At 48.5% G+C, this 26,874-nt stretch overlaps 1 protein-coding gene across 4 annotated transcripts in view; it reads right to left on the reverse strand.

The window, feature by feature from the left end:
- ANO6 (anoctamin 6) overlaps positions 1-26,874 on the reverse strand; it is a 413,050-nt gene that overhangs the window by 157,373 nt on the left and 228,803 nt on the right. For all 4 annotated transcript variants that reach the window (XM_069629839.1, XM_069629841.1, XM_069629840.1 and 1 more), the window contains one exon: positions 7,918-8,055. In XM_069629839.1, the coding sequence (XP_069485940.1) occupies positions 7,918-8,055 (138 nt within the window). The remainder of the gene's footprint in view (positions 1-7,917; positions 8,056-26,874) is intronic.

Genomic DNA, 26,874 nt, shown 5'->3' on the forward strand with positions numbered 1-26,874 from the left:
CTAAACCAAGGGTGACGACCTAAACCTCTGCCCATCAGGTCAGAGTTTAGAAATCTATCTTAACAGCATCCGTGGTAACAATGAAGTGGAGAGGGCTGCCAGAGGCGAAATCCCTGCAAAAGGACAGGCAGGGAGAGCCACCACCAAAGGCACCCCCAAAGGGACAGACCTGGAACAGGGCCGTGGAGGACAGGGAAGCCCCTGTGCAGAACCTGTTAAGAAGGAGCAGTAGGAGCCGCAGATGAAGACCGGCCCAGGGCACAAGAAGGCGCAGGACGCCATGCAATCCTGAACCTGCAGAAGACCCTGGCCGAAGACACGGCCTGGAATAGAAAGGCCCAGGCAGACCCACAACTGGCAGGCATGGGCGAGAGGGAGCAGGACCCAACCCACTGCACACCAGTACCTGGTCCAAGAAACTCAAGGCCTTGCAGCGGCCATATCAGTAATATTAAGCAGTGGAAGAGGAAGCCCATAGACCACAGAAGAAAGCACGTGCATCCACATGTTTCCCTCAAAGGTGCAGAGTAGCCATGATTGGCCCCACCACTGCAGCGAAGACACGAGGCGCGGACATAAGGCTGAAGGGCAGAGCCTGAACTAGCAGTGGTCCCTGCCCACCGCAACCAGAAGACCCGATGAAGCGACAACCAGATGGGGACAAGGAAGTAGGCATCCTGAAGAACCAGGGAAGCCAGGAAACCCAAGACCCGGACCAGCAGAAGAACCCGCAAGCATGGCCGGAATATGAAGGATCAGGGATTCCAAGTCGAGTACGAGTCAGCACCAGAAACACAAAGGAGGAGACCCCCAGCCCATGCACATAAAGGGAAACCCACCAGAGGACCCTAATGTCCAGCAGCTCTGGGAGAGCCCTTAGCTTGGCCAACCTCCTGACAGAGCCCTTAGGGAGTGGAGTCCCGACCGTGCCTGAAGGAAGAGGTGGAGAGGAGAACCCGCAGAGGAAGCCCCAGCACACCAGTCCACAGGCCTAGGCACCACCAGAAAACATGGTGCACAGAGCCCAAAAACGGGTCAGCCGACCCCAACCAGTCTGGCGTCTGAACCACTACCGCCAAGGAGGCGACGAAAGGCTAGAGAAACCCAGGATAAGCACGTACAGATTGGACTAGGTCAAGTTGGAAAGTATGTTAATCCACCGTGTATGGGTAAAATAGAGCACGATGAAACAAGTTGCCCAGTTAGGATGGGAAGCACAAACCAATGGAAAGCTCAATTAAATAGTGGGGAGACAAGTGCATGATGAGAGACCGTGTATTAAGGCAGAAACCCACGAAGCAGCGCATGGCCATCATTCCTTCTTGGAGAGACTCATGCTTCTTTTCCGGAAGCCAAGATGTTCCTCTTCGGATCGGATGGCCACCGGGAGATCGATGCAGGTGGCAGCACAGGCAGGGTCTAAGAATGTTATTCCATTTCTTCTTTCGGAAGGATGCAACGCCAAGAGGACCAGAGCTGTCTGGAGGGGCAGTATGTCCTTGTCTTTTCAATCAGGTCACCCGGGCCAGTGTTCCAGAAGGTTCTGCCAATGATGCAGAGATTCTTCAATGCAATGTGAGCGGCACCGAAGAGCCAGCGAAGTGCAATCGGAGCAGCCGAGATGCGATATCAAGGTCTCACCTCATGAAAAAGTGTTTTTTTTTTTACGTGGATTTGGCACGTTAGAGGCTTAGGTCTGCCCTGATGCACACTATGCAGCAATCTAAACTTGAACTCTCCAAGTCATGTTGTTCAATAGAAGGAGAAGGCATTTCAAGAAGCAGAGTTGGAGTACACTTCTTGGTGAGCTCATGGGTCTGTTCGGAAAAGGTCATTAGTTTGTGGAAAAAAAAAAAAATCACACTCACATTCTTTGGTGAAGAAGAGCGCGGGTGGGCTTTCAAGAGCAAGGGTAGGGAAGCGCAGGAGGAAGGAGTCAGAATAGATGACTGTATTGCGTCTATTTGACCATAAGGGAAGAACACAAACACGTCTCCCGAGCTCCTTCTCGCAATAACATATAATTGGATTCAGACTAGCAGAAGAGATACACACACCATATAAGGTTATAAAAAATGTCTCATTATAGGCGGTTTATTCATATCAAATAAATAATAAACAAATGGAACACCAATACATACAAACATGTATACACAGATAGATTAGAATGTAAATTTCATCACTGTGATCCATGAGGCAGAGGACAACTTTATCTTGGCCACCAAACAACACTGCTTAGTCCCTCGGCAGGTAGGCAAAGAGATCACAATGGTCAACGGGGTCTGAAGCGGAGCGTCCTCGCTATCAGCGAGACTGCAACACCCGGGGTTCAACATCCAACAACCACCTTTCCTTGATGCCCTCTCCTTTATGGGGCACACCCCCTTCCAAATTGCGCTCTGCCCTCGGCCGAAAGGCAGATCACAAGTCAAAGAGACAGAGGGTGGAAAAATCCAGTTGAAAGTGGAAAAACCCAGCGCTCCTCTACTTGCATGCATTCCCAGGCTTCTTATCATGCAGCTGCGGCACATTCCAACTCCCCTTCTGTATTCGTCCTTCACTGGACAATACAATAACTATTCTCTGTAGTCAGTCCGCTTGCAAAATATCTATGTGACCTTGCTCTGTTTTCCCTGCTACTTGTTCATTCTGTGAGGCCCGCGGAAGCACAGACCTTATTACTGCAATGGTAGATGAGGGTTCAAAATGGCTGCGCTTCGACGCCATGTTATTCTGGTTCACATTTTACACACTAGCATTACAATGACCTCTGTTTAAGAGGCATTCAGCCAAACGATCCAGTCTTGAATTTTACAAAAGCAGGCGGAGAAGCTCTGTGGGCCCAGTGATGTGCCAAAAGGTTTTAACACATTCTGTGTGCCATCAGTAGACAAGTAGAAGGTGGAAGGAAAAGGGGAGGTCATACAAGCAAATCATTAGGAATGCATGGAGAAGCCATGGGGTGGGGGGATGGACCCTGGAGAAACACTAATGTTAAGTATGGTGGGTTCTGACACTATGGGCCAGGGCAGACCTCAAGGTCACCATCAGCCAGAAATTAGATCAATTTCAGAGTGCAAACATCAATGTCACAAGTTTTTAGTTAATTAAGAAGGATACTATGTTTAACAGTAACAGAGGCTCCAGAGGTCCATGATCTAAAGTGATCCATGAAAAGAGATTTAAATACAGATTCAACCAAAGTGGATCCAAGACTGAACTCTGGAGAACCTGTTAAGTGGGCCCAGAAGTTCCCGGTATGCCAGAGGTACTGGAATTACGCAGAGCCAAACTCAATCATGAAGTAGACAAAGTGCAAGGGAATGTTCTGCTTTATTATTTCCCAAATAAAGCAGGGACAGCAGACAGGCATCAAAATCTTGAGTCTCTCCCCGAATTCATACAAAACAACTTAAAGTACCTCAACGCATCATCTCTTGCATCATACATCATCCCAATTTTACAACGCTTTACAGGGAATGGGGATTGGTTAAGGGATGTGGTTACATAGGGATAATATAAGGGTTACACAGTTAATTGGGTAAATGATATCCGATGGCTCCTCTTGAGACCAGCCCAATATTGATAAAAGTAAAAATACCTCAATTGGCTGGTATACTACATGGTGGGCGGCATGACACTAAGGGATTCGATTGTTTGGCGTTTTGATAATGGGGGAGAGGTCCATGAATTGCCTTCTAGTCATTAAATAAATTACCAGCCCTCATTCCTTAGACCATGAGCTCGGGCATCTCTATGTGCTTGAACTTTGGGTTGTGTGTGCGATTTTAGGGAGCACCAGAGGTGCCCTATCTTCTTCTGGCATCTAATGAATAGCCAGTGTTTTCCAATTACCAGTCCCGTGCTAGAGGACCGTGTATGATGTGGAATTACCTCATATTTATTGAGACGTTAGCTAATAATGATGCATGTGCCGTGTTTTCCATTGCCTCTGGGGACACGCTTGAGTTATCAATGGGGTATTTTTGGCTCACTGTGCCATTGCCCTCAGCTAACAAAGCTCTTATAAGCTTGAACTAATTGGGGAGTAGCCTGCCGATGTCCTGAGAATCACTATCTCGTGCCTTTGATCCACCGTTCCCATCCAACCACTCTCCTTCTGACCTTGCCACTAACTGCCAGCTACTGCCTGAGCTCTGCACGGCTCTGTATTTCGGCAGGTTCAGCCTTTTGAGTTGTCTGAAAGCGTTGAGGCTTTTTTCTATTTTAAAGCATGTTGCAGCGCCAATTTTAGAGAAGATCGCTGCCCCGTTACACTCTTATTTCTATATTAGTGAATTATACTCGCGTGTCATTCGTGTGGCATTCAGCTTATACGGTTGTATACGAATTGTTCGTTTTACAACTGTTCGAATTACAATTGACCAAGACCCCTATATATTACCAAACAGATATATATATATATACGGTCAATTGTGACCCTTTAAATTCGGTCAATTGTTCATTCGAACAATTGTAAACGAACAATTTGGGTAATACCGCTTATACATTGGTTATGTTAGTGTTCTTCATGTCTTGTGGTTGATATCTTAATATTGTTCATGCATAAATGGACGTGACGATATATGATATTTTATTTATAGCATGCACATACACACGTGTTTCAGGGCGCAATGAGGCAAGGGTGGGGATCAAGGGAGGACAAGACAATGATCTTACTAGGCCCAGTGACATTGAGAACGCGCAAGTGCAGAGGAAGGGGGGGGTCCAAGGGGCATGGGAGGAGTGGAAAGTGCTGAACAAGGGATCAAAACAACAAGTAGTGCGGCCAGCAAAGGTCAGGTGCAAGAGTTAAGTGCAGACAACTGGATGTCTGATAAGTGCAGGTAGGGGGACTGTAGGGTTGCTGATACAGACCCAAGTGCAAGGGCTGCCAGGAGGCAGTGCGGGTGTGCAACTGGGCGGTCAGGGACCTGGGCCCTAATTCAGAGGGTAGCCAGGTGCCCAGTGCAGTAACAGACAGAAATCAGCAGGGGTGATGAAGAGAGAAGGCAGAAGCAAAGAGGAAGGTCTTGAGGTGCTTCCAGAACCGAAGAGGGTTCTCCTCAAGTTTCAGAGAGGCAGGGAGGCTGTTCCACAGGGAGGCCACAGCCAAAGAAAGATCTGCCACCAACTTGTTGCTTGGAGAAGCGACTGACCCTGAGGGAGTTGGTGGTGAAGGAGCTAAGAGCTCGAGTAGGAGGATATTTCCAAAGGGAGAGTTGAAGGTATTGCGGACCCAGGCCTCACAAGACCTTGTGGACAATGCAGAGGGTCTTCAACTTAATCCATGCAACCACTGGGAGCCAATGCAGAGATTTCAGGGCTGGAGGGATACGATCCCTGGGCTTGAGGCCAAGGACAAGTCTTGCAGTCCTGTTCTGGATGAGTTACAGAGGGCTGGGAGGAGAAGCAGGCAGATTTAGAAAGAGGCTGTTAAAATATTCCAATTTAGAGAGAACCAGAACTCTGGAGACAGGGAGCTTCTGGGGGAAGGTGAGGAAAGGTAGAATACCTCTGAGGAGCTGCAGTTGGTAGTTTGACTTCTTAGAGATGTGAGGAGAAAAGGAAAGTGTGGAGTCGAAGATGACCTTGAGGTTCTTAGCCTCACAGGTGGGAGCAGGAAGAGGGCCAAGGGAGGCCAGCGAGAGAATGGCAGGAAAGGAAGGTGCAGGTATGCCGATGAGGAGGATCTCCATCTTATTGGCATTATGGCAGAGGTCTTTGGCGGCAAACCATTCCTGGACAGCGGACAGTCAGAGATGAGAGAGGGAGAGGAGGTGGCAGAGGGGAGCCTGAAAACAAGATTAGCGTCATCTGCATAGCACTGGAAGTTGGAGCAGGGAGCAGCAATGCGGTGGGCGAGAGGTGCCAGGTATTGATGTGACCTAGTGTACGGGTTCTTCATGTGGAGTGCAGATCTACTTTGTGTCTAAGGTGTGCGCCTATTGGATGTTACATCATAAGCTTGACTGCTTTTGCCATTTTCTGCTTAGTTTGTCTCTATATCTTGTTGTACCTGCCTGCGATAAGGGTGGTATGGTTGTCTGAGTGAGTAACGCTTCTCACCTGTGCGGTATTGGATTGGGGGTGGGGAAGAAGCTAAGGATGATGTATTCATCTGCCTCCCAACAAACCCTACATCACATGCTCAAGGACACTTGGCTAGCAGGGACCCCTACGGTGCGTATTCCCTGGATCAAGGGTGCCCCCGATGCTGCTCAACAAGCCACAGAGAGATCAGAAGACACTGCTACGCCAGCAGTGGCATAGCACTCAACCGGTTGTGTCCCTGGGAGGGCGAAAAGCACACATTTTGTTTTTTGCGAGTGAGAGCGCATTGAGTGCAAAATGGGAATGGGAGGTGTGTGAAATGATTACTTGGCGGGTGACATTGGCCAAAAGGGTGTGACCATTAGCCCCAGGATTTGTGTAGCACGACCCCCAACATCCTTTACTTGCATGTGTTTAGGGGTTCTTTCTAAGGGGATTTGGGTCTGCTTCCCTGAAAAGGAGAAAACAAGCTCTAATTCCCATAGAAATAGAACAGGACCATATGTCTGATGTACAATTCAGTATTTGAACACATTATTTATAAATGTTATTGCTGGAGAGAACACCCCCTTCTCTGAGCCTCTTATGTTTCTTAGGGTTCGCTCCCTACACTTCTGCCGGCACAAATTCTTGAGAGCAGTTGATCCCTAATATTCAACAGCTGCCACAGACATGAAATATTTTAAAACCCCATTGCTGCCGCACCCTCCCCTCCCCCCACAGAGCAGAATACACCCAAAACCTGCTCCGTCACTAGCACGCACATAATAAGTACACAGTGGCGGCTAATCCTTTTCAGCACCAGGGGCCATGCACCACCCCCTTGTTTCTACGCTAGGTGAAAGAAGTCTGGATTGATTAAAACACGTACTTCTATCTCGCACGCAGTGCAGCAAGCGGCACACCCCTGCGGCACCACGATTATTATGGCCAATTGACCATGTGTGGGAGGGTGGAGGCCGGCCTGGGAGTCTATTGTTGGGCTTGTCCTTTTGAGGTGATTGGGGGAGGGGAACGGGGAGAAGACCCTCGGCAAGGGTTGCAGGGGGCCCACATTTTGTGCTCACAGACAAAGATGTGACACGAGATTTAGAATGTGACGGCATGCCATGGAGGATGCTTCAAGGACTCATTAGATGCCAGGGTATACTTGAGGGTGAGCAGCCATGTTCCCGTACTCTTATTGAGTAGTAAGAGATCCATTATTCATAGAAGTGTCTGGGTGAGAGGATCAGAGTACCAAGTGGTCGGGCGAGTGTCCCACAATACCAGGATTGCGGATGTAAAGATCACAGGGTGTGAGAGAAGCGAGATCTTCAGAATATGCTGAAGGGGAAAGGACATAGCCTGTAAGAAGAATTGAAGGACATTTTAGTGGTGAGTGAATGGCGGTGAGGTCATGGCTCATGTCATGTCTGGAACTCTAGGGTAGCATGTTCTGAGATAAGGATTCCATGAGGGTCAGTTGACAGAGAGCCTGGGGACAACAGCAGCCTTGGTGGTGGGCACCGGTATTCTCTGGAGTCCCAGCAAGCACCTGGACAGAGGGAGCAATAAAGACCGCACAGCCAATACCGGAATGAGTGCCCGTCTCTTCTGAACTCCTGCCTCCATCCCTTAAGAAGTTACCCAGGTACAGCCAGGGGAGAACATAACAGATATCGTTTCATTAAAAGGAAAAATTATTCAATGTTCTCGTTGTTCACAACCTGCCAAAGGAATGCGGACACGGCTAGAAAGACTCAGAGTTTCTACCTATGACCGATTCCGAGGGCTTGTTGTCCAACTTGACACACTCAGCGTCACTAAAACCTTCAACAACTCCTAAGAATGAAACCTCGAATGTATGTAGTGGCAACTTACCCTTTGTTTCAAAATCATGCTCCGTTTCGTACTTTTGGTCTGGTCCTTCAGAGCCTCGTCTTCATACACAAGAATATAGTCAACCCTTCGCTGACCGTCGTTGAAGAACAAAGAGTCCGGATTCAGATCAAATTCTACCTGTAGAACAAGAGAGTGGCATTGTTCAATGTCAGGTTACCTGTGTAAGAATTCAACTCTCTTTGGGAAGTTCAACAGTGTCGACAAGCAGGTCAGGTATATTACAGTGAAATAACGACTCTCCTTTCACTGCTCCACACCAAGAAAGGCAGCTACTATCTCAAGATGAACAGAAACAAGAACAAGAAGACACTTGGATGTAATAAGACAAAACTTGTTTAAAAGAGGCTTTTGCTACAAGCAATCAGCCATTGTATAGCCTAAACACTGTGCTGATTATGTCTCTGAAGACCGTGCCAGCAGCCATCTTTGATTTCCTCGCTTGCTGTCCAAGTGGTGTGACACAGCTGTTCAAAGCTAGCCGGGTCCCTACTCCTTATCAGATCTTCAAGGGCAGGGGTCTGCAACCGGTGGCTTCCCAAATTATGTTTTCCCAGATGTTTTGAGCTAAAAGTCCCATGATCCTTTGCCATGGACTATGCTGGCTAGTGGTGATGGGAGCTGTAGTCCAAAATATGTGGAGCGTCAAAGGTTGCAGAACCCTTTATCTAGGGGCACAGGCCTGTGTGGTTGTTAGCTATGCAGATGGTGCATAGACTGCAGTGAGCTGTGCTAGTGAACAGCCTTATATGTTGCTCTGCATTGTAAGGGATGGCAAGCAAGATTGTCCCCTCATACAAAATGCCTCCTCAAAATACACCCCGCTTCCATGGATAAGGAGTGGGAGCATGGCTAGAGCTTATGGCAAGTTGCAAATAGTGCCTTAGCTGTGTGGGGCCCGAGTGCACCCCTCTTATTGGACTTCACCCACTTTCTATCCAATCGTTCCTTCCTCTACCTCCCATAGTTTCTTTTCTAGCCCATCCTCTGCCCCGCCTTTCTGGGCACCTTAAAGCAATGTTCTATGCATGAAGTGGGTCAGAGAATTCTTAATGAATAAAGACAAATAACATTTCATGGCGGAAAGGCTTGCATTTGGGCTAATTTGCACACCCACAATGCTTTGCTGATGTGGCTCTGAACTGGAGATGAGCTTCCAGCAATGGCTACTAGGTGGCGCTGGGAATGTGTGACTTGGCTCCAATGGATTGTTCTACTTTCACATTTCAGGTTTTGAGAGGGGAGTTGTAATGTGTGGCACGGCATAGTATGGAGAGGGGAGTAATAGTATTGTGGATAGGGGAGAGGTAGTGTTGAGAGATAAGTAGTAGTATAGAGAGGGTAGTAGTAAATGGTATGGCGAGGGGTGCTTAGGAGAGAGTAGGATTGTTGGGTTGAAGTAGACAGGAAGAGAAAGAGAAACATTAAAGGGATAGAAAAGAAAGTGTACACGAGAGAAAGGTGAGATGATGGGAGAATTAGTAGGTTGGGGAGAGCTGAAGGGAGAGAGACAGAAAGACATAGGGAGAGGAGCACAAGAGTGTGGGAGGAAAAGCAGAAGTGGGACATGACTGTCTGGAAGGCAACCATCCTTCAAGTGCACTGCTGTTGGGGCCATCAAGCAGGGACCATCTTGATATTTCCCAGAGGTAGTTGGTGTTTGCCTTTAGGCTATCACGCCCAGTAAGACAGTTTTTAGATAGTAGGGGTTAATAATCTCGAGTGAGAAGCCTGGGTTTCAGGGATAATAGATAAAGAGGGGCGGCTCCTAGTGAGCCCCTTTGACAATTGCCACATAATAACCCTTGAACTGTGTTCGAGAGTTGATGTTGTCTTAAATCCATCCTCGACAGTCCTCCTAAGAGGATATCCTGAAAAATGTGTTTGAACATCAAATGAGGGAAAACGCAATCATAAAAGAGGTTTTGTTATTTTGGGGAGTTATATTAATGGGATCCCTGAGAAAGAGTTCTGCTATCACATAGTATCTCTTCAGAGAGTGCTGATAAAGATAACTCTGCATATGACTGGGAAAAGGTCACGTGCGAGAACGTTATATTTAAAGAAATATTATTCAAAAATATTTCAAAGTTTACATTTAGTGCGAATAGAAGACTTGTGCAATGAAGTGTTGCATCAGTGATAGGTCACAAGAACAAAAACACACATATGGATGTCTGTGGGCAATGCACATCACAGACTTGTTCTGGTTGAGCCAGTCATTTTTTATTTGTGTAACCTCTTGAGAGGGAGCCCGACTCCCTGCCTGCCGAAAGGATTGACAATGCGGTCACTGTTTCGGTCTATAACCTCAGGGCAAACAGTCTTCTTCAGGGCAAGGACAAGTGTGACATAACAAGAGACATTGTAGCACCTTTAGTTAGACATTCTAACGGATGACCTTTTTAGTGATACCCAATTACCCTTTTTCAGTAAAAGCACAGTTAGTCGCAATTTCTTTGGTGTGGAAAACTGAGAATACATTCATTAGCAGATGGTTACCGTGATACAATCAGGATCATGCCATCCGATGATAGGGTTGCATGCCACAATGTCCTTCTCAGTCTCATTTTCAGACTTTGTGCTCTTGAACTCATCATGAAACTTCTTTAATGAATTATGCAATGAATTTCCATAAATGGATTTTGTTCTATTAACGTCACAAGTAGCCTCAAGAACAGACAAAGTCTGAAACGGTTCAAGAGATTTTATTCGAACTTTTATGGGGACCCAACTAATGGCAGTCCCTCCCCCTCGACTTCCCCTGGGTTCCCTGGACCCAAACACAAGGTTCACAAATCCCCAAGAGGATGGGCACTCTAACCCCTAATGCAGATTATCTTCTCTGGCCAGCGGCGAGACCTTAAAGCAGATGTCTTATCTATCTGGATACCTCAGGGACTCTTTTAGAGGTGTCCTAACCAAACACTCCCCAAGTTTGTCTATGGGACTTCATGGTATTCTTGTGCCAGCCACAAACCCGATGCTCAACTCTCACTTCCTTACTCCCTTCCTCTTCACTTCTCCCTCCTTCCTCCCCTCTGCCACTCTCCTTACTTCACTTCTGCCACCCCTGTGGTGCCCTAAACTTACCACACTCTCTCTGCCTAGCTCTTGGATCTACATCCCTCCCCCTTTGCACTTCACTATACCCTGCACCTCTACTGCTGTGCACTCTCCACCCCCTCCTACCAGGCACACGCTCCACCAGTCTCCCTTTCTAATGCTCTCTTCACTTTCTCTCCCTCGCCATTTTCTCTGCCCTTTCACACTCACCTTTTACACAGCCCCTTCTTTTCTCACACTCCACTACATACAATTGGTAACACTCTCTCCCACAAATAACTCAGCTGCACTCTCCTCCAGCTCTGCCAGCTACTCTTCAGCACTCTGCTCCTCCCTATGTCCTCCACGCCGCCTGCCCATCAATCACTCCATTTGTATTAGTATTTTATATTTATTTTATTTATATTGCTCACCTTGCCCCGGGGCATCTGGGCGCAAAAGTTAAGGAGATGGTTACATACATGAGTAAAGCATTTCCCAAGTGGGAAAAATCAAAAGAGCTTTTTCTTGGCGAATAACAAGTGATCAAATGGTAGTAAGCAAATAGTTACAAACAGTACAATCAGCAAGTTACGTCGAATGAAGTTATTAAAAAAAAAAGGTGACACAGCAGTGATTATGTCTATACCTACATACTACCAAGCTGACTTAGTTAGGCGGTGGAGGTAGAGGCGTCCATTTCGTGGAGCCATAGTTTGGTTTTGTTCTTGAAGGATAGGAAGGAGGGATCACAGTGCCGCAGGGAATGTGTTCCAAAGTTTGGCCACAAGGACAGGGAATCTTGATCCCCCTGCCGTCTGAAGCTTATATCTAGGTACTGTAAGTGTGTTGGAGTGGGCAGACCTCAACAGTCTATTAGCCGTGTGTCGTGAGAAGCGATTGGATAGGTAGGCGGGAGCTGAATTGTTCTGTGCGTTAGCGCAAGAGTTTTGAGAGTGATTCAGTGAGTGACAGGCAACCAAAGTAGGTTACGTCTTGTATCAGAGATGTGGAGACTCCTAGGGAGGTTAAGGGCTGCCCTAAATAGCATTGTTCTGTGAGACTTGTAACTTATTGATATTTCTTTGGCTAGTTTCTAAGTACAGTGCATTACAATAATCAATTTTAGCCAGAATGAGGGTTCTCGCAAGGATAATGCAGTTGTCAGTGGTTAGGAAGGGTCTACAGGCGGTGATCAGTTTGCATGTGTATGCAGAAGCAGAAACAACAGCATTTGTTTGTCTAGTTAGGGAGAGTGTAGAGTCCAGGTAAATGCCAAGTGTTTTCGTATCATTGGACACTTTGATAGTGTTCCCATCAATAGAGAAGGTTTTATAGGCAGCGCCAAGTTTAGTGAGTTTAGTGTGTGACCCAAGGATGATTATCTCTGTTTTTTCATCATTAAGGTAAGGCCCATGATGTGCCATCCAGGCCTGGATGACAAGGTAGACATCGTTGAGTGCTTTAGAATCGGTGATGTAATCACCGGTGATGGGGATGAGTATCTGGGTGTCATCCGCATAGTTGGTATACAAGACACCCACATAGTCAAGAATGTCGAAGAGTGGCTTTGTAAACACATTGTACAAAGTTGGAGGGACGCAGGAGCCTTGAGGGACTCCACACGGAACAGGAGCAGGATCGGCCGAGGCAGAAGGTGAGAAAACCCTCATGGTTCTGTTGGCCAAGAAGGATTTGATCCAAGAATTGGCTGCATCTGAGAAATGTGCAGCTGTTTTGAGGCGGTGATATAAGATTCGATGATCAACCAGGTCAAAAGCTGCTGAAAGATCCAGGAGGAGTAATAACGCCAGCTTGACCTTGTCTTTTAGGTCCTCTATTTGTGTTTTTAAATCAATCAAGTCTGTTTCAGTTCCATGCCTGGGGCAGAAGCCTGATTGTCTGAGACCTAAGAGATTGTTAGATTCAAGGTATTCCTGAATTTGGAGGTAGGCGGCACGGTCTAGGATTTTCAGGAGGTAGGGCACAGTAATAATGGGCCAGTATTTGGATGGGTTACTAGGGTCCAGTGATGGCTTTTTGATTGGGGGGGGGGGATGACCCAAGCATCCTTGAGGTTGTCAGGTACAATTCCAGATTTAAATGAAGCATTTATTAATGTGGTAATAAAAAGGCACAAGGTCATGAGCAGCCTTCTTGATGTGAGCTGGACATAAATCGCCTTGGCAGTGGGAAGGTTTAAGCTTCTTAATTATATTTTCAACCTCCCAGGTAGAGAGAGGGGAGAAGCTGAATGGTTTGAAGGCACGTTTAGGAGTAGGGGTGTTGTACGTCTGAGGGTAGAGGGCTGGATCTGCGATATTACTTCTTTTGGCATTGATTTTAGATTGGATTTGTATTTACTGTCTATCTCCTGCCGTTAACCCCCACCCCAACTAGTTCCAGCACTGACTTAACTCTGGGCCAACCTGTGCCTGCCTTCCCCCAGAGACTGGGTTACAAAGATTAAAGGATTTTAAAAAAACAACTCTAAGCCCCTTGGCCCCTTTAAAGCACGGTTTTTGTAACAATCTCTGATGGCTTCTGTGCTGTTTCTCTGGCATGCTGTCTGTCTGAAGGTTCATTGTTTTTGTTCGCCATGACTTGTATGCTGTTCAGGAGCTCCAGGTGCTGTCTGTGCATGATGGCTGTTGTAAATCCATGCAAGTTGCCACATTTCACGTTTTCTGCTCGTGTTGTTCCATTCTGGGCTTTCCACGTTGCTCACAGGCGCATTCTGGGAGTTGAACTTTTACATGAGAAGTTAAAAATCGAATTTAGGTGTGTACTCTTCCTGCATTGGTTTGCTGCTAGTTGAAAATCGAACTTAGGTGTGTGCTCATTCAGCATTTTTTTGCTGCTAGTTAAAAATCGAATTTAGGTGTGTGCTCTACCTTCATCGTTTTGCTGCTAGTTAATTTAGGTGTGTACTCTTCCTTCATTATTTTGCTGCTAGTTAATTTAAAAATCGAATTTAGGTGTGTGCTCATTCAGCATTGCGTTGCTGCTAGTTAAAAATCAAATGTAGGTGTGTGCTCTTCCTGCATTTTCCTGGGACTTCGCTGACTGGTTACTCCCTTTGTACTCTGTTCTGGTCTGTTTTCTGTTCCTTCACCCTCTTCAGTTCCCAGAGTTTCTTCCCAGTACTGGTGTGTCTCCTTGTGCGTCTGCTCCCTCTTTGCCTACTTCCTCTCCCACGTACCTCAGCTGCTCCGCTTGGTTTAAGTGCACCACACTCTGTGCCCCTCACTATGGCGTTTTCGATCTCTCCCATCATCTCTAGCTGCTTCTCTATTTCATATCCTTCTCCTCTCACTATGTCTGGCAAGAAGAAACTCAAAGACACACTGGGCTCCAACCCAGGCCTGCCTATCGCTGGCACCTACGTCAGTGCTTCCGCCAGAGAGACTCTCGCCGACATCCTCTTTGTCATCCCTTCTCCCGACCGATGGACTCTTCATATGGTCGCTCTTCTCTCTCCTTACTCTTTCGCACACATTAATGGAGGCCCCGAGCTGGGAAGTCCTTGCCTCCTTCGCCACCTCCAGGGTCCTCATAATGGTATTGTCCTGGTACAAGGGACTCAACCCGACCTCCTACCTTTTGATAGGCTTCTTCCTCAGGAGCTCCCTTGCCATCTGTTTCTTCCGCCACCGGGCTCCCTTGCCAGCTATGCCCACCTTGGCTACCTTACCTACTACTAACCTCACTGCCTCTCTCACAATTGCTCCGTTGTAACTGTACAGGCTCTCTTGCCTACACACTGCTCTGACCACCTTGTCAGCATCCATCACTCTGGTGCCCTTGCCACCCACTGCCGCTGCTTCTGGGGCCCCCTTGCCCTCTGTGGCCCCTCCTACACTGGCTAACTTTGCCTTTTACTACTGCCCTGGCTCTCTTGCCTACACTCCCCTCTGCGACATCCTTGTCAGCCTTGGCTCCTCTGCCCCTTCCTACCTCTGTCTCTCAGGCACTTTCACCGCTTACCGAGGGACCACTATCTCCTGTACCCCCCCTTTTAAGTCTTTCAAAACAGCAATCTACTCCACGTTGCCACGCTTAACTCTCGCTCTGCTGTCAAGTACTCCTCTCATATCTTCCACTTCCTTGAACTCCTGGATCTCGATGTCCGAGCCGCTACAGTGATCCCCAACGCGCAGCTCGGGAGCAACATGTTGCTCACACCACCCTAAAACGTTGCTCACCAGTTGCTCTAGTTCATGGCTTGGAGGCCAAGAAGGAGGTGCTGAAAGGACGATACCTCAATAGCAGTGTAGCTATGACTGAGGCCTGGACTGTGCAAGCCAATGTTAGTCAATGCGCCTGCTGGGGTTCCCGTTGGCTTATATATTTGTAGAAGCAAGCTTTGAATTTGTTGCAGTCGAGAAAATAATTTTTCAGAAAATGTACTTACTCATCGTAGTGTCATGGTTAAAAAGTCATCATCCTCAGATACTTTGCCAAGCTGGCAAATTCATTAATGAGCAAAAAACCTCAACCATGTGTCTATGTTTGTTATCTGTTGAAAATGGTTATCTTTTTTTTCCTTTGCACAGCTGGTAATTCCAAAACGGACAAGTAAGTGGCATGCATACCCAACTTTCCTTTATTATTAAATAATTTGCATATGCTGCTTTTTGTATGGGCGAGGTTTGTTCCATGCCACCATTTATCAGTATTACTACTTTTAGTGTCACCGACACTACACTGTCAGCATTTGACACTCTCTCTGACTGACAAGTGGATGATGGATAGAGAATATTCCAATACAATTAAGTTAGTGTGTTTTAAGTAACAAGAACATGAATGAATTCAAATACATAGTTAACACCCCCTCCCCACACCTCTTTGTGAAGTGCTCTTCAAAGGCTCAAACATATGGCCAATGCTTGCCACAAAAGGTCACGGAAAATCCCTTTTGGGGAAGGAAGAGGCCCCAAATACTTAAGAAAAATGTTGTTCATTCTTTTTTTTTGTTTTTTTTTAATGTTTTTGGTCTTTTATTCATTTTAGTGCCAATAAAAATTAAAATTAAAATGTTCTAACCACTTTTTCAGCAATGAAACTGGCATCGGGTGCTTTAAAAAAGCACGTTTTGCCAGTACATGTCAAGTCGCTTAGAAATGCACCATTTACCACTAAAGATCCCACATTTTCCTTGGACATAAATCCAAATTACACCTGAAGATCAGTGCTCCAGTTCTGACCAATTTTACAGTTTAAACATTTGCACTAAATTTCTTGAAAATGTTTTGAGCGAAAACCCAAAGCCCCTAGAAATGTTTAGCTCTACCATATTGTGGAACACCTCGACTCCCCCGCCCCCATCTGTCTACAAATGTCTTACTTGCCGCTTAATTTCCTGAACATTTCCTGTGAACAACCACTTAGGAGCTCATGTTGAGCTGGTCACCAACATAAATTAAAGGTATAAAAGCCTTTTGTGAGGCTTTTACACCTTTCATTAATTTCACGCCCCGTTTTTGTTAAGGTGTATGGCGGAGAGGAGGGGCGGAGCGTAACGTACGATTCCTTCAACCCAACCCCTTCCTCTCCACCATGCAAATACATTGCGCAAGTATGCATTTTCATTCTGGCAAAATTACTGGGGATTCCTATGTAGTGTGCCTGCTTTTTGCACATGCAAAAAAGCAGGTATACTCCACAGGAAGCCATTGTAAATGCTGCCTGCCAGGGGTCTACGGCAGGCAGCATTTCCGCAATTTGCAGAGTGAAGTACAAAAGGGGGGCATACACGCATGTAGGCTGTTTCTTCATCCGGCCTTTTGCACTCTGCCATGCAATTGAGGAAAAGCAGGCACCAGGGACCGGTTTACACAAAAGTGCAAATGTAAAAGGTCCCTTCCACCTAATTGCAATGCACTTAATGTCAAATGAAGCTAAAAGCCATTGCAAATTTCCTTCCCTAGAATTGCACATACTCTAGATAATTGTTAAGTACTGCAAAGGACTATGTTCTATTAATAATCTTAAATGATAGGTTGTGTTTCAATCATTTTTCCAACCAGTGGCAATATATTCCATTGAAGAATGGTTGTTGCTCACCATTTCATTTGATTTGATCATGTTGCTTATTCCACGCAAAAGGTTTGGGCCTCCTGCACTAGGCTGTCACTACCATGGTGGTAGAACAGGCTCCAGAAGGCCCTCACCGCCATGGTGGTAGAACAGGCTCCAGTTGGCCCTCGCCGCCATGGTGGTAGAACAGGCTCCAGTAGGCAGTCACCGCCATGGGGGTACGACAGGCTCCAGTAGGCCCTCACCACCATGGGGGTAGGACAGGCTCCAGTAGGCCCTCGCCGCCATGGGGGTAGGACAGGCTCCAGTAGGTCCTCACCACCATGGTGGTAGAACAGGCTCCAGTAGGCCCTCACCGCCATGGTGGTAGAACAGGCTCCAGTCGGCCCTCACTGCCATGGTGGTAGAACAGGCTCCAGTCGGCCCTCACAGCCATGGGGGTAGAACAGGCTCCACTAGGCCCTCACCGCCATGGTGGTAGAACAGGCTCCAGTAGGCCCTCACCGCCATGGTGGTAGAACAGGCTCCAGTAGGCCCTCACCGCCATGGGGGTAGGACAGGCTCCAGTAGGCCCTCACCGCCATGGGGGTAGGACAGGCTCCAGAGTGCCCTCACCGCCATGGCAGTAGAACAGGCTCCAGATTGCCCTCACCGCCATGGCAGTAGGACAGGCTCCAGTAGGCCCTCACCGCCATGGTGGTAGGACAGGCTCCAGTAGGCCCACACAGCCATGGTGGTAGAACAGGCTCCAGTCGGCCCTCACCGCCATGGGGGTAGGACAGGCTCAAGTTGGCCCCATGGGGGTAGAACAGGCTCCAGTAGGCCCTCGCCGCCATGGGGGTAGGACAGGCTCCAGTAGGCCCTCACCGCCATGGGAGTAGAACAGGCTCCAGTAGGCCCTCGCCGCCATGGGGGTAGGACAGGCTCCAGTAGGCCCTCACCGCCATGGTGGTAGAACAGGCTCCAGTAGGCCCTCACCGCCATGGTGGTAGAACAGGCTCCAGTAGGCCCTCACCGCCATGGTGGTAGAAAAGGCTCCAGTAGGCCCTCACCGCCATGGTGGTAGAACAGGCTCCAGTCGGTCCTCACTGCCATGGTGGTAGAACAGGCTCCAGTCGGCCCTCACCGCCGTGGTGGTAGAATATGCTCCAGTAGGCCCTCACCGCCATGGTGGTAGAACAGGCTCCAGTCGGCCCTCACCGCCGTGGTGGTAGAACAGGCTCCAGTAGGCAGTCACCGCCGCAGCGGTAGAACAGGCTGCAGTAGGCCATCACCGCCATGGTAGAACAGGCTCCAGTAGGCCCTCACAGCCATGGGGGTAGAACAGGCTCCAGTAGGCCCTCACCGCCATGGTGGTAGAACAGGCTCCACTAGGCCCTCACCGCCATGGTGGTAGAACAGGCTCCAGTAGGCCCTCACTGCCATGGGGGTAGGACAGGCTCCAGTAGGCCCTCACAGCCATGGTGGTAGAACAGGCTCCAGTAGGCCCTCAAAGCCATGGTGGTAGAACAGGCTCCAGAGTGCCCTCACCGCCATGGGGGTAGAACAGGCGCCAGTAGGCCCTCACTGCCATGGGGGTAGGACAGGCTCCAGTTGGCCCCATGGGGGTAGAACAGGCTCCACTAGGCCCTCACAGCCATGGGGGTAGAACAGGCTCCAGAGTGCCCTCACCGCCATGGCAGTAGAACAGGCTCCAGAGTGCCCTCACCGCCATGGCAGTAGAACAGGCTCCAGAGTGCCCTCACCGCCATGGGAGTAGAACAGGCTCCAGTAGGCCCTCACCGTCATGGGGGTAGAACAGGCTCCAGTAGGCCCTCACCGTCATGGGGGTAGGACAGGCTCCAGTAGGCCCTCACAGCCATGGTGGTAGAACAGGCTCCAGTCGGCCCTCACCGCCATGGGGGTAGGACAGGCTCCAGTCGGCCCTCACCGCCATGGTGGTAGGACAGGCTCCAGTGGGCCCTCACCGCCATGGGGGTAGGACAGGCTCCAGTCGGCCCTCACCGCCATGGGGCTAGAACAGGCTCCAGTAGGCCCTCACCGCCATGGTGGTAGAGCAGGCTACAGTAGGCCCTCACTGCCACAGTGGTAGAGCAGGCTACAGTAGGCCCTCACCGCCATGGTGGTAGGACAGGCTACAGTAGGCCCTCACCGCCATGGTGGTAGGACAGGCTCTAGTAGGCCCTCACAGCCATGGTGGTAGAACAGGCTCCAGTAGGCCCTCACCGCCACGGCTCATCCCTGCAGCAGGTCTAAGTTTTGCAATGCTTTGTCTTGCCAACCCACGTATGAATGGTCCTGAGATTTGCCCCAAACCCTAACGGTCAGACTGAGGAATGCTTCCCACCAAGTCATGGAACGTGCCCAGAATTCTCCAGAGACAGCACTTAAAGCTGGTGGATTCATTTCGAATGAGCTATATACTATACAAGGAACACCTGCACAACGCAAAGCATTGCTTACCCTACACATAGTGGGAGCACAGGTGATGCCATAGCCTGTTGGCGTCAGTTTCAGTTGAGTCCCAGGCAGGATGTTATTTCACCAAGTGGGCTATTCTCAGGGCATAATGTATTCCCCCAGTGTAGGGAAATACATTTGCCCCCAAAATCTGGACAAATCCTACGGGCCTTAAGCAGGTCAATGCGGAGGGATTGCTTTTTTTTTTTTTTAAATCACATTTGCATTAAAGTAAGTACAATATAGCAAGACAAACCGGCCAGGAAAAGAGAACACAGTAAACATTTACAACAGATACAAAAACCTACCCCAAATGTCTTCTGAGAGGTTATTTTAATTTTTAAAGTTGTCATGTATCTCATATTTTCATCCATCATAAATCCGACCTCCTTAGCCAACCATATTCCTAAATATCTCAATCTCTCGACACCAGCGGAATCAGAACTTGTAGATGTGTGTATTGTTGCATGAAGGGGAAGCAGGCATGGCCTCAGAATTGGTCCAATTTATTTTGTTTCCAGAGAAGGAAGTGAAGGTCTTTATTGTTTCATCAAGGACGGTAAGGAAGAAACCAACTCTCGCATCAGAAGTAGCATATCATCAGCCATACGTTCTTTAATGTATCTCCATATTAGACACCCTGTATTTCCATATCAGATCTAATTCTCATAGCCAATGATTTAATTGCCAGTATGTTTAGCAAAGGTGAGAGTGGTCAGCCCTGTCTAGTACCTCTATCCAGTTAATAACTATCGGAGGATAGGCCATTCGTGTTAACCACAACTGTTGGTTTAGAATACAATAATGATATCCACTTCCTTATCTCGGTCCCAAATCCGAAACATACCAGTAAAGCAAAAAGGAAGTCCCACTCTATCCAATTGAACACTTTCAGCGTCGAGGGAGCGGACAGCTACTCCCGATGCCGGTTTCTGGCTCTCTAGCGATGTCAAGATCAGTCTACGCATATTGGTAGAGGGATTCCTCCCCTTAACAAATCCAGACTGATTGGGATCTACGAGTTGCAGCAAAGTGTCCTCGGTTCGCATCGTCAGTGCTTTCGAAAATATTTTGTTATCCGGGTTTCTAAGAATGACGGGTCTGTTGCTTGCCACGCATGCCAACATTTGCCTAGGCGACTTCAAACTCCCAGGCAACAATGCCACCAAACCAATGAAGGAAGCTCTCCTCAGCCTTCGACACCCTCAGCCTCACACAGCACATGAAGGAGTCAACACACAAGAAAGGTAACATCCTCAACCTAATCATTACTGCACTGTCTTCTCTCCACTACAGCACTCCTCTCCTCTTTGGCTGGTCTGACCACCTAGCCGTGCCTATCAACATCCTGCACACCATCCCGGTCAAGCACCACCAGCAAAAAGGCACCAGACAAACCTTAAGGTCCTTCAAGAACTTCCTGGTGGAAGCCCTTACGGAAGACCTCCCCAACCTCCAACTTAATGGACTGAACACCCCCAATCAAACTGCAACTCTCTACTGGAAGCACTTAATGCCACCGTCTCAGCCTCCATTGACCCGCATGCGCCTCTGAAACAATGCACTTGCAAACCAAAACTGTCAGCGCCCTGGTACATGCAGAAACTCCTCCTCAGCAAAAGAGGCATCAGGAAACAAGAGAAAACCTATGAAAACTAATCAACACAACCAAGGACTCCTACTATCAGAATACCATACCAGAAGCCGACAAAAGCAGAGCCCTCTTAAAAGGTGGTCAAGCACTGCGCCAACCTACTAACTGACCCTGCTACACCACACCCCATCAAAATATCCACCGCCATCAACACCTTCATCAACAAAATCAGCAAGATTTGCCAGCACAGACACCAGATATGCATCCACAGACCCATCTCACATTCCTCTTCGCCAAATCTCCACACCCTGAACGACATTCAAGACACTCTCTACAGAGGACCTGGTAGAAGCCCTGGCCACCCTCAAAGCCATATCGTATACAGATGACATCTGCCCAGCATCCATCCTCAAAACCCTCCCCACAGAAGCTATTGTTCCCTACCTGGAGATAATCAACAGCTCCCTAGCTCAAGGTACCTTCCCATCAACCGTACAAATGGGGGCAAATCCTCCCTTCACTAAAGAAACCCACTCTGGATCCTGAAAATCTAGGTAACTATTGACCCATCTCCCATCTTCCCTTCCTAAGTAAGATCATCGAGAAAGCGGTAACTGCACAACTGTAGCCAGCAACACATCGACACCCAGAATCTCCTCTGAACGTACCAATCCAGGTTCAGACCCATATGCAGCACGGAGACAGAAACCATACAGGTGGTCGACAATGCTGTCAATATCCTTGACGGCCACCCCTGCCTCCTGGTTCTACTCTACCTCTCTGCCGCTTTCGACACAGTAGACCACCAGGCCTGGGGATCAGCAAGCTTGTCCTATGCTGGTTTAAGTCCTACCCTGCCAACAATCAGCAGTTTGTTCAGATGGACTCCTCTAGATCACCAATGCTACCCGTCACCTGTGGAGTCCCGCAGGGTTCCATCCTCTCCCCAGTGATCTTCAATCTGTACATGGAGCCACTGGCAGCTTTCCTAGCCAGACAACATCCACATCCACCAATACGCCGATGACACACAATAATACCTCAAGATATACTCCACCAAGGACATCCAAGGCTCCAATCCTTCCTCTCACTGATCCAGTCTTGGATGTCCAGTGCATACTTGAAGCCCAACCCATCCAAGACCGAATTCCTACTCCTCACCAACAACACTGAACACCCTGACAAACAGACCTGACTATCAACCATGAACTATGAGGGCTTCACACCGGAGCTCACCTCCTGTGCCAAGTCCCTCGGGTTCTAAATCGACAAACACCTGTCCTTCAAGACACACATAGTGAAGAATACTCAGACAGCTTGGTATCAGCTCTCCCACCCCCTGTGGAAAGTCAAGGCCTTGCTCCCTCTGGACACCTTTAGATCCACTGTTCAAGCACAGGTCCTATCCCACCTGGATGGGGGCAATGTATTCCTCAAAGGCCTCCCGTCGTCCTGCCTTGTACCCAGAGAAATGTCCCACACGTGCCTGCACGCCCCATTAAGGGCCCATGCAGATACAACCACATCATCCATCCTGCATCAACTTTCAGTGGCTCCCACTGCCTGCATGAATCACCTTCAAGTTGTGCTGCATCATCTGGAAGGCAGTCGCCCTCAAGTCACCCAGCCACCTCGCAGAGAAACTCAGCGTCTCCAGCAGACAGTGCACCACCGAAAGCCAGGACACATGCAGACTTAAAATCCACCTCTGCAAAAAAAAAAAAAAAAGAAAGAAAAAGGACCAGAAAACAAGCCTTCTCTGCCTATGCCCCAAAACTATGGAACCTCCTCCCTGTCGGCATCAGACTTGCCTCCATGCTCCTACAATTCAGAAAAGAACTCAAGACCTGACCCACCTCTTCAAAGAGTTTCTTCTCCTCGACACCTAGGCCATCACGTCACCCCCGCGCCACCTGACTCGCTAGACGACGCCCGCTCCTCCCCCCCCACCCGGTACAGCTGTACACATGCTCTGTCTCCCTCTGTATCCTACCCCCGCTGTATATCTGTTCTGTTACCTCTGAAAAGCACTCCGTTATGCAGCTGTACTGTTGTATACCTCTGTAAACTACTCCGTTACAGATCTGTATTGGTGTAAACCTTTGTAAAGAGCTCCGCTATGCATCTCTATTGTTGTATACCTCTATAAAGTGCTGTGTTATGCGTCTGTATTGCTGTATTCCTCTGTAAAGCGTTCTGTTGTGCATCTGTATTGCTGTATACCTCTGTAAAGCACTCCGTTGTTTATCTGTATTGCAGTATATGTCTGTAAAGCTCTTCGTTATGTATCTGTATTGGTTTATACCCCTGTAAAGCGCTCTGTTATGTATCTGTATTGCTGTATACCTCTGTAAAGCTCTCAGTCATGTGTCAGTTTTGCTGTTAACCTCTGTTAAGTGCTCCGTTGTGTATCTGTATTTGTGTATACCTCTGTAAATCGCTCCGCTATGTATCAGTATTGCTGTATACCTCTGTAAAGTGCTATATTATGCGTCGGTATTGCTGTATACCTATGTAAAGCGCTCCATTATGTGTTGGTATTGCTGTATACCTCTGTAAATTGCTCTGTTTATTTGTATTGCTGTATACCTCTAAAGCGCTCCGTTATGCATCGGTATTGCTATATCATCGACAATCAACCTTCCATTCCCTCACACGAATCACTCCTCGTTAAACTATCCCTTTCTCCTTCCTCCTCACACAGCTTCCTAATACAGACCCCCTGGCTACGATAGACAATTCTCAAACAACCTCTGTGACTCTATTGCAACCCTCCAAATAAACCATCCCAACCTCACCCTTCTAGGAGATTTCAACATATGGCTTGACATTCCCACCAACCCTATGACACACTCTGGTTGACGGTTTAGATGCAAGTAACCTCGAACCCCACATAAACGGCCCGACCCACTATAAAGGACACACTCTCGATGCCATCTTCAGCTCCCACAACCGGATACAGCTAACCCCCTTACCCCTATCATCTGGTCCGATCACTTCATTGTTTCCTTCACCATTCTCTCACCCGACCCGCTTCCCGTACCCCAACTTGAACCTCCAAATCTTCACAAATGCTGGAAGAAACTAATAATCCTTCCTGACCTTGCCAACGCACTCCTCCAGTCTCCTCTGCCTACCTGCTCACTCAATCACCTAACCCCCGACGCCTTTGACACATGGCTCAAAACCTCAATAATGCGGCTAACACCCTCTTGCAAACCGACTACAACTCCCGAATCCTAAACTGTAAAAACCCCAGCAAAGAACTTCACAGAATCAGCACTGAATTCACCAAACCATCATGCACCACCACCCTCCTGACCCCCTCACAATCGCTGTGTGACTCACTCACTCTCCACTTTTACACCACAGTTCTCGAAAAAACAAACGCTCAAACTAACAAACTAGCTCTCTTATACCCACCAGGCAACCCACCCCACACATGGGCCAATCCACCACCTGCAACCATTACCCAATCAACATTCGACTCCTTTAGTCCAATATCACCCGACCAATTTCTCAAACTTCTGTCTGCCCGCAAACCATCCGGCTCTCCGCTAGACCCTTGCCCTGCCACGATCCCCAAAGAAATGTTCGCCTCTACCTGCGCAGGAGAACGGGAGTGCATGGAACGGACTAGAGTGCACGAAACACGGACAGGAGCGCACGAAACACGGACAGGAGCGCACGGAACAGACAGGAGCGCACGGAACAGACAGGAGCGCACGGAACAGACAGGAGCGCACGGAACAGACAGGAGCGCACGGAACAGACAGGAGCGCACGGAACAGACAGGAGCGCACGGAACAGACAGGAGCGCACGGAACAGACAGGAGCGCACGGAACGGACGGGAGCGCACGGAACGGACGGGAGCGCACGGAACGGACGGGAGCGCACGGAACGGACGGGAGCACATGGAACGGACGGGAGCACATGGAACGGACGGGAGCACATGGAACGGACGGGAGCACATGGAACGGCGCGACTTACATGGAATGGTTTTGAGTGCATGGAATGTTTGAAAGAGCAGTGAAAGGAACGGCCTGAGTGCCTGAATCGGTCGTAATGCATGGAACAGGTGGAGTAGATGGAACTATTGGAGTGGGCCCGATCTCAAACACCTAAGGTAAACCACCATATCACATCTCCACGCTTACTCTCTTCCTTACACCACCACTGAATTAGAACACAGTGATACTATAACACCATTCGGTATAGCTGTTCCCATACCATCATTTACCTCATACTTCCCATTACCCTAAAAAAAACACTGCCCACCAGCCTAAGCGTTCTCCTCAGGCCTAACGCAGCCAGAATCGGTCTGGATAAAACCTGCCAGAACGAACACATACTATTGATCTCCTAACCACCACACCTACCACTAGGAAGCAGCCATCACATGAATGCCACATCAGCTGCACACACATCCGGTGCTCACACGCACCTTTGACTCCCTCTACTCGCTCTACTGACTTGAACTTCGGTTCCCGTGGGCGTTCAACCTACCAGCACCTTTAGACTATACCAATGGTACATAAGGCCCTATATAAATGCAAAATAACATAACATATACCCCTGTAAAGCGCTCCGTTATGCGTCGGTATTGCTGTATACCTCTGTTAAGCGCTCCGTTGTGCATCTGTATTGCTGTATACCGCTTTAAAGTGCTCCGTTGCTTCTCGAAGCTAAGTCCGCGCTCAATAAATACAACACAATAATGATAATAGGTGGATTTCTTTTTTTCAACAAGAGTGATAAAAGCATGTAACAGAGGGTGGAAGCATCGCCATCACTTTCGAAACATGCAATACCCCCCCCCCCTCCAACAGTTCAAATACTATATTTGGCATGATCCTATAGAGCTCAGCAGGGAGGCCCTCCTGACCAACGCTTTCCTGCGTTCAAGCAACTGGCTGCGCTCTTCAAGTCATCGCAGAGAGTGCTGAATAGCCAACTGGCTGCTCTCGACGAGTCATTGCGGAGAGTGCCGAATCGTCAATTGGCTGCTCTCTTCAAGTCATCGCGGAGAGTGCTGAATAGCCAACTGGCTGCTCTCGACGAGTCATTGCGGAGAGTGCCGAATCGTCAATTGGCTGCTCTCTTCAAGTCATCGCGGAGAGTGCTGAATAGCCAACTGGCTGCTCTCGACGAGTCATCGTGGAGAGTGCCGAATCGTCATCCCTGGCAAGTCGTCGAGTCTGACAGACTCTGCCTTCCACAGCTATTGATGCATCTCTTTAGCTCTACAATCTCTGGCTTCACCTATTCAAGGATGTTGCTAGGTCTGAAAAAGATCCGGGGCTATGCTGATGTTGGAACGGTCGGGACTGGGGGCTAGCTAGCCTTTTGGTTGTAGCTCCTGAGATTCTATCCGGGGCTACAACCAAAAGATCAGGGGCTATAGCACCCTTAGCGCCCCCTGCAACGCCTCAGCCTCTGACGAATATAATCCGTTGTAATAATCACCACACTCCCTGTAAATCTCAACTGGTTTATATGTCAAGGCCCCAGAGGCACTTGTGAGGGCACTTCCAGCGGGGAATTCTTGGAATATCGAGTGGTCCTTCAAAGCCTCAACAGTACAAAGGCTCAGCCAAGTGACAAGGGATTGCTCCCAGTAATAGTGCCTTCAGTGGGGGGTAGCAAAAACAAAGAGGTGATGGCTGGAAGGTTTAGACTTAATCTTAACCACTGGCAATGCTCTGGGCAACCCTCCAGACCACCGTTCTTCGCCTGCCAAGCCATTACAGAAGGGAAAGACCATATGCAAATCAGGCTTGGCCCCACCCCAAAAGGGGCA

This window comes from Ambystoma mexicanum, chromosome 12 (assembly GCF_040938575.1).
Source record: "Ambystoma mexicanum isolate Mex_15411 chromosome 12, UKY_AmexF1_1, whole genome shotgun sequence".
Classification (NCBI taxonomy): Eukaryota; Metazoa; Chordata; class Amphibia; order Caudata; family Ambystomatidae; genus Ambystoma; species Ambystoma mexicanum.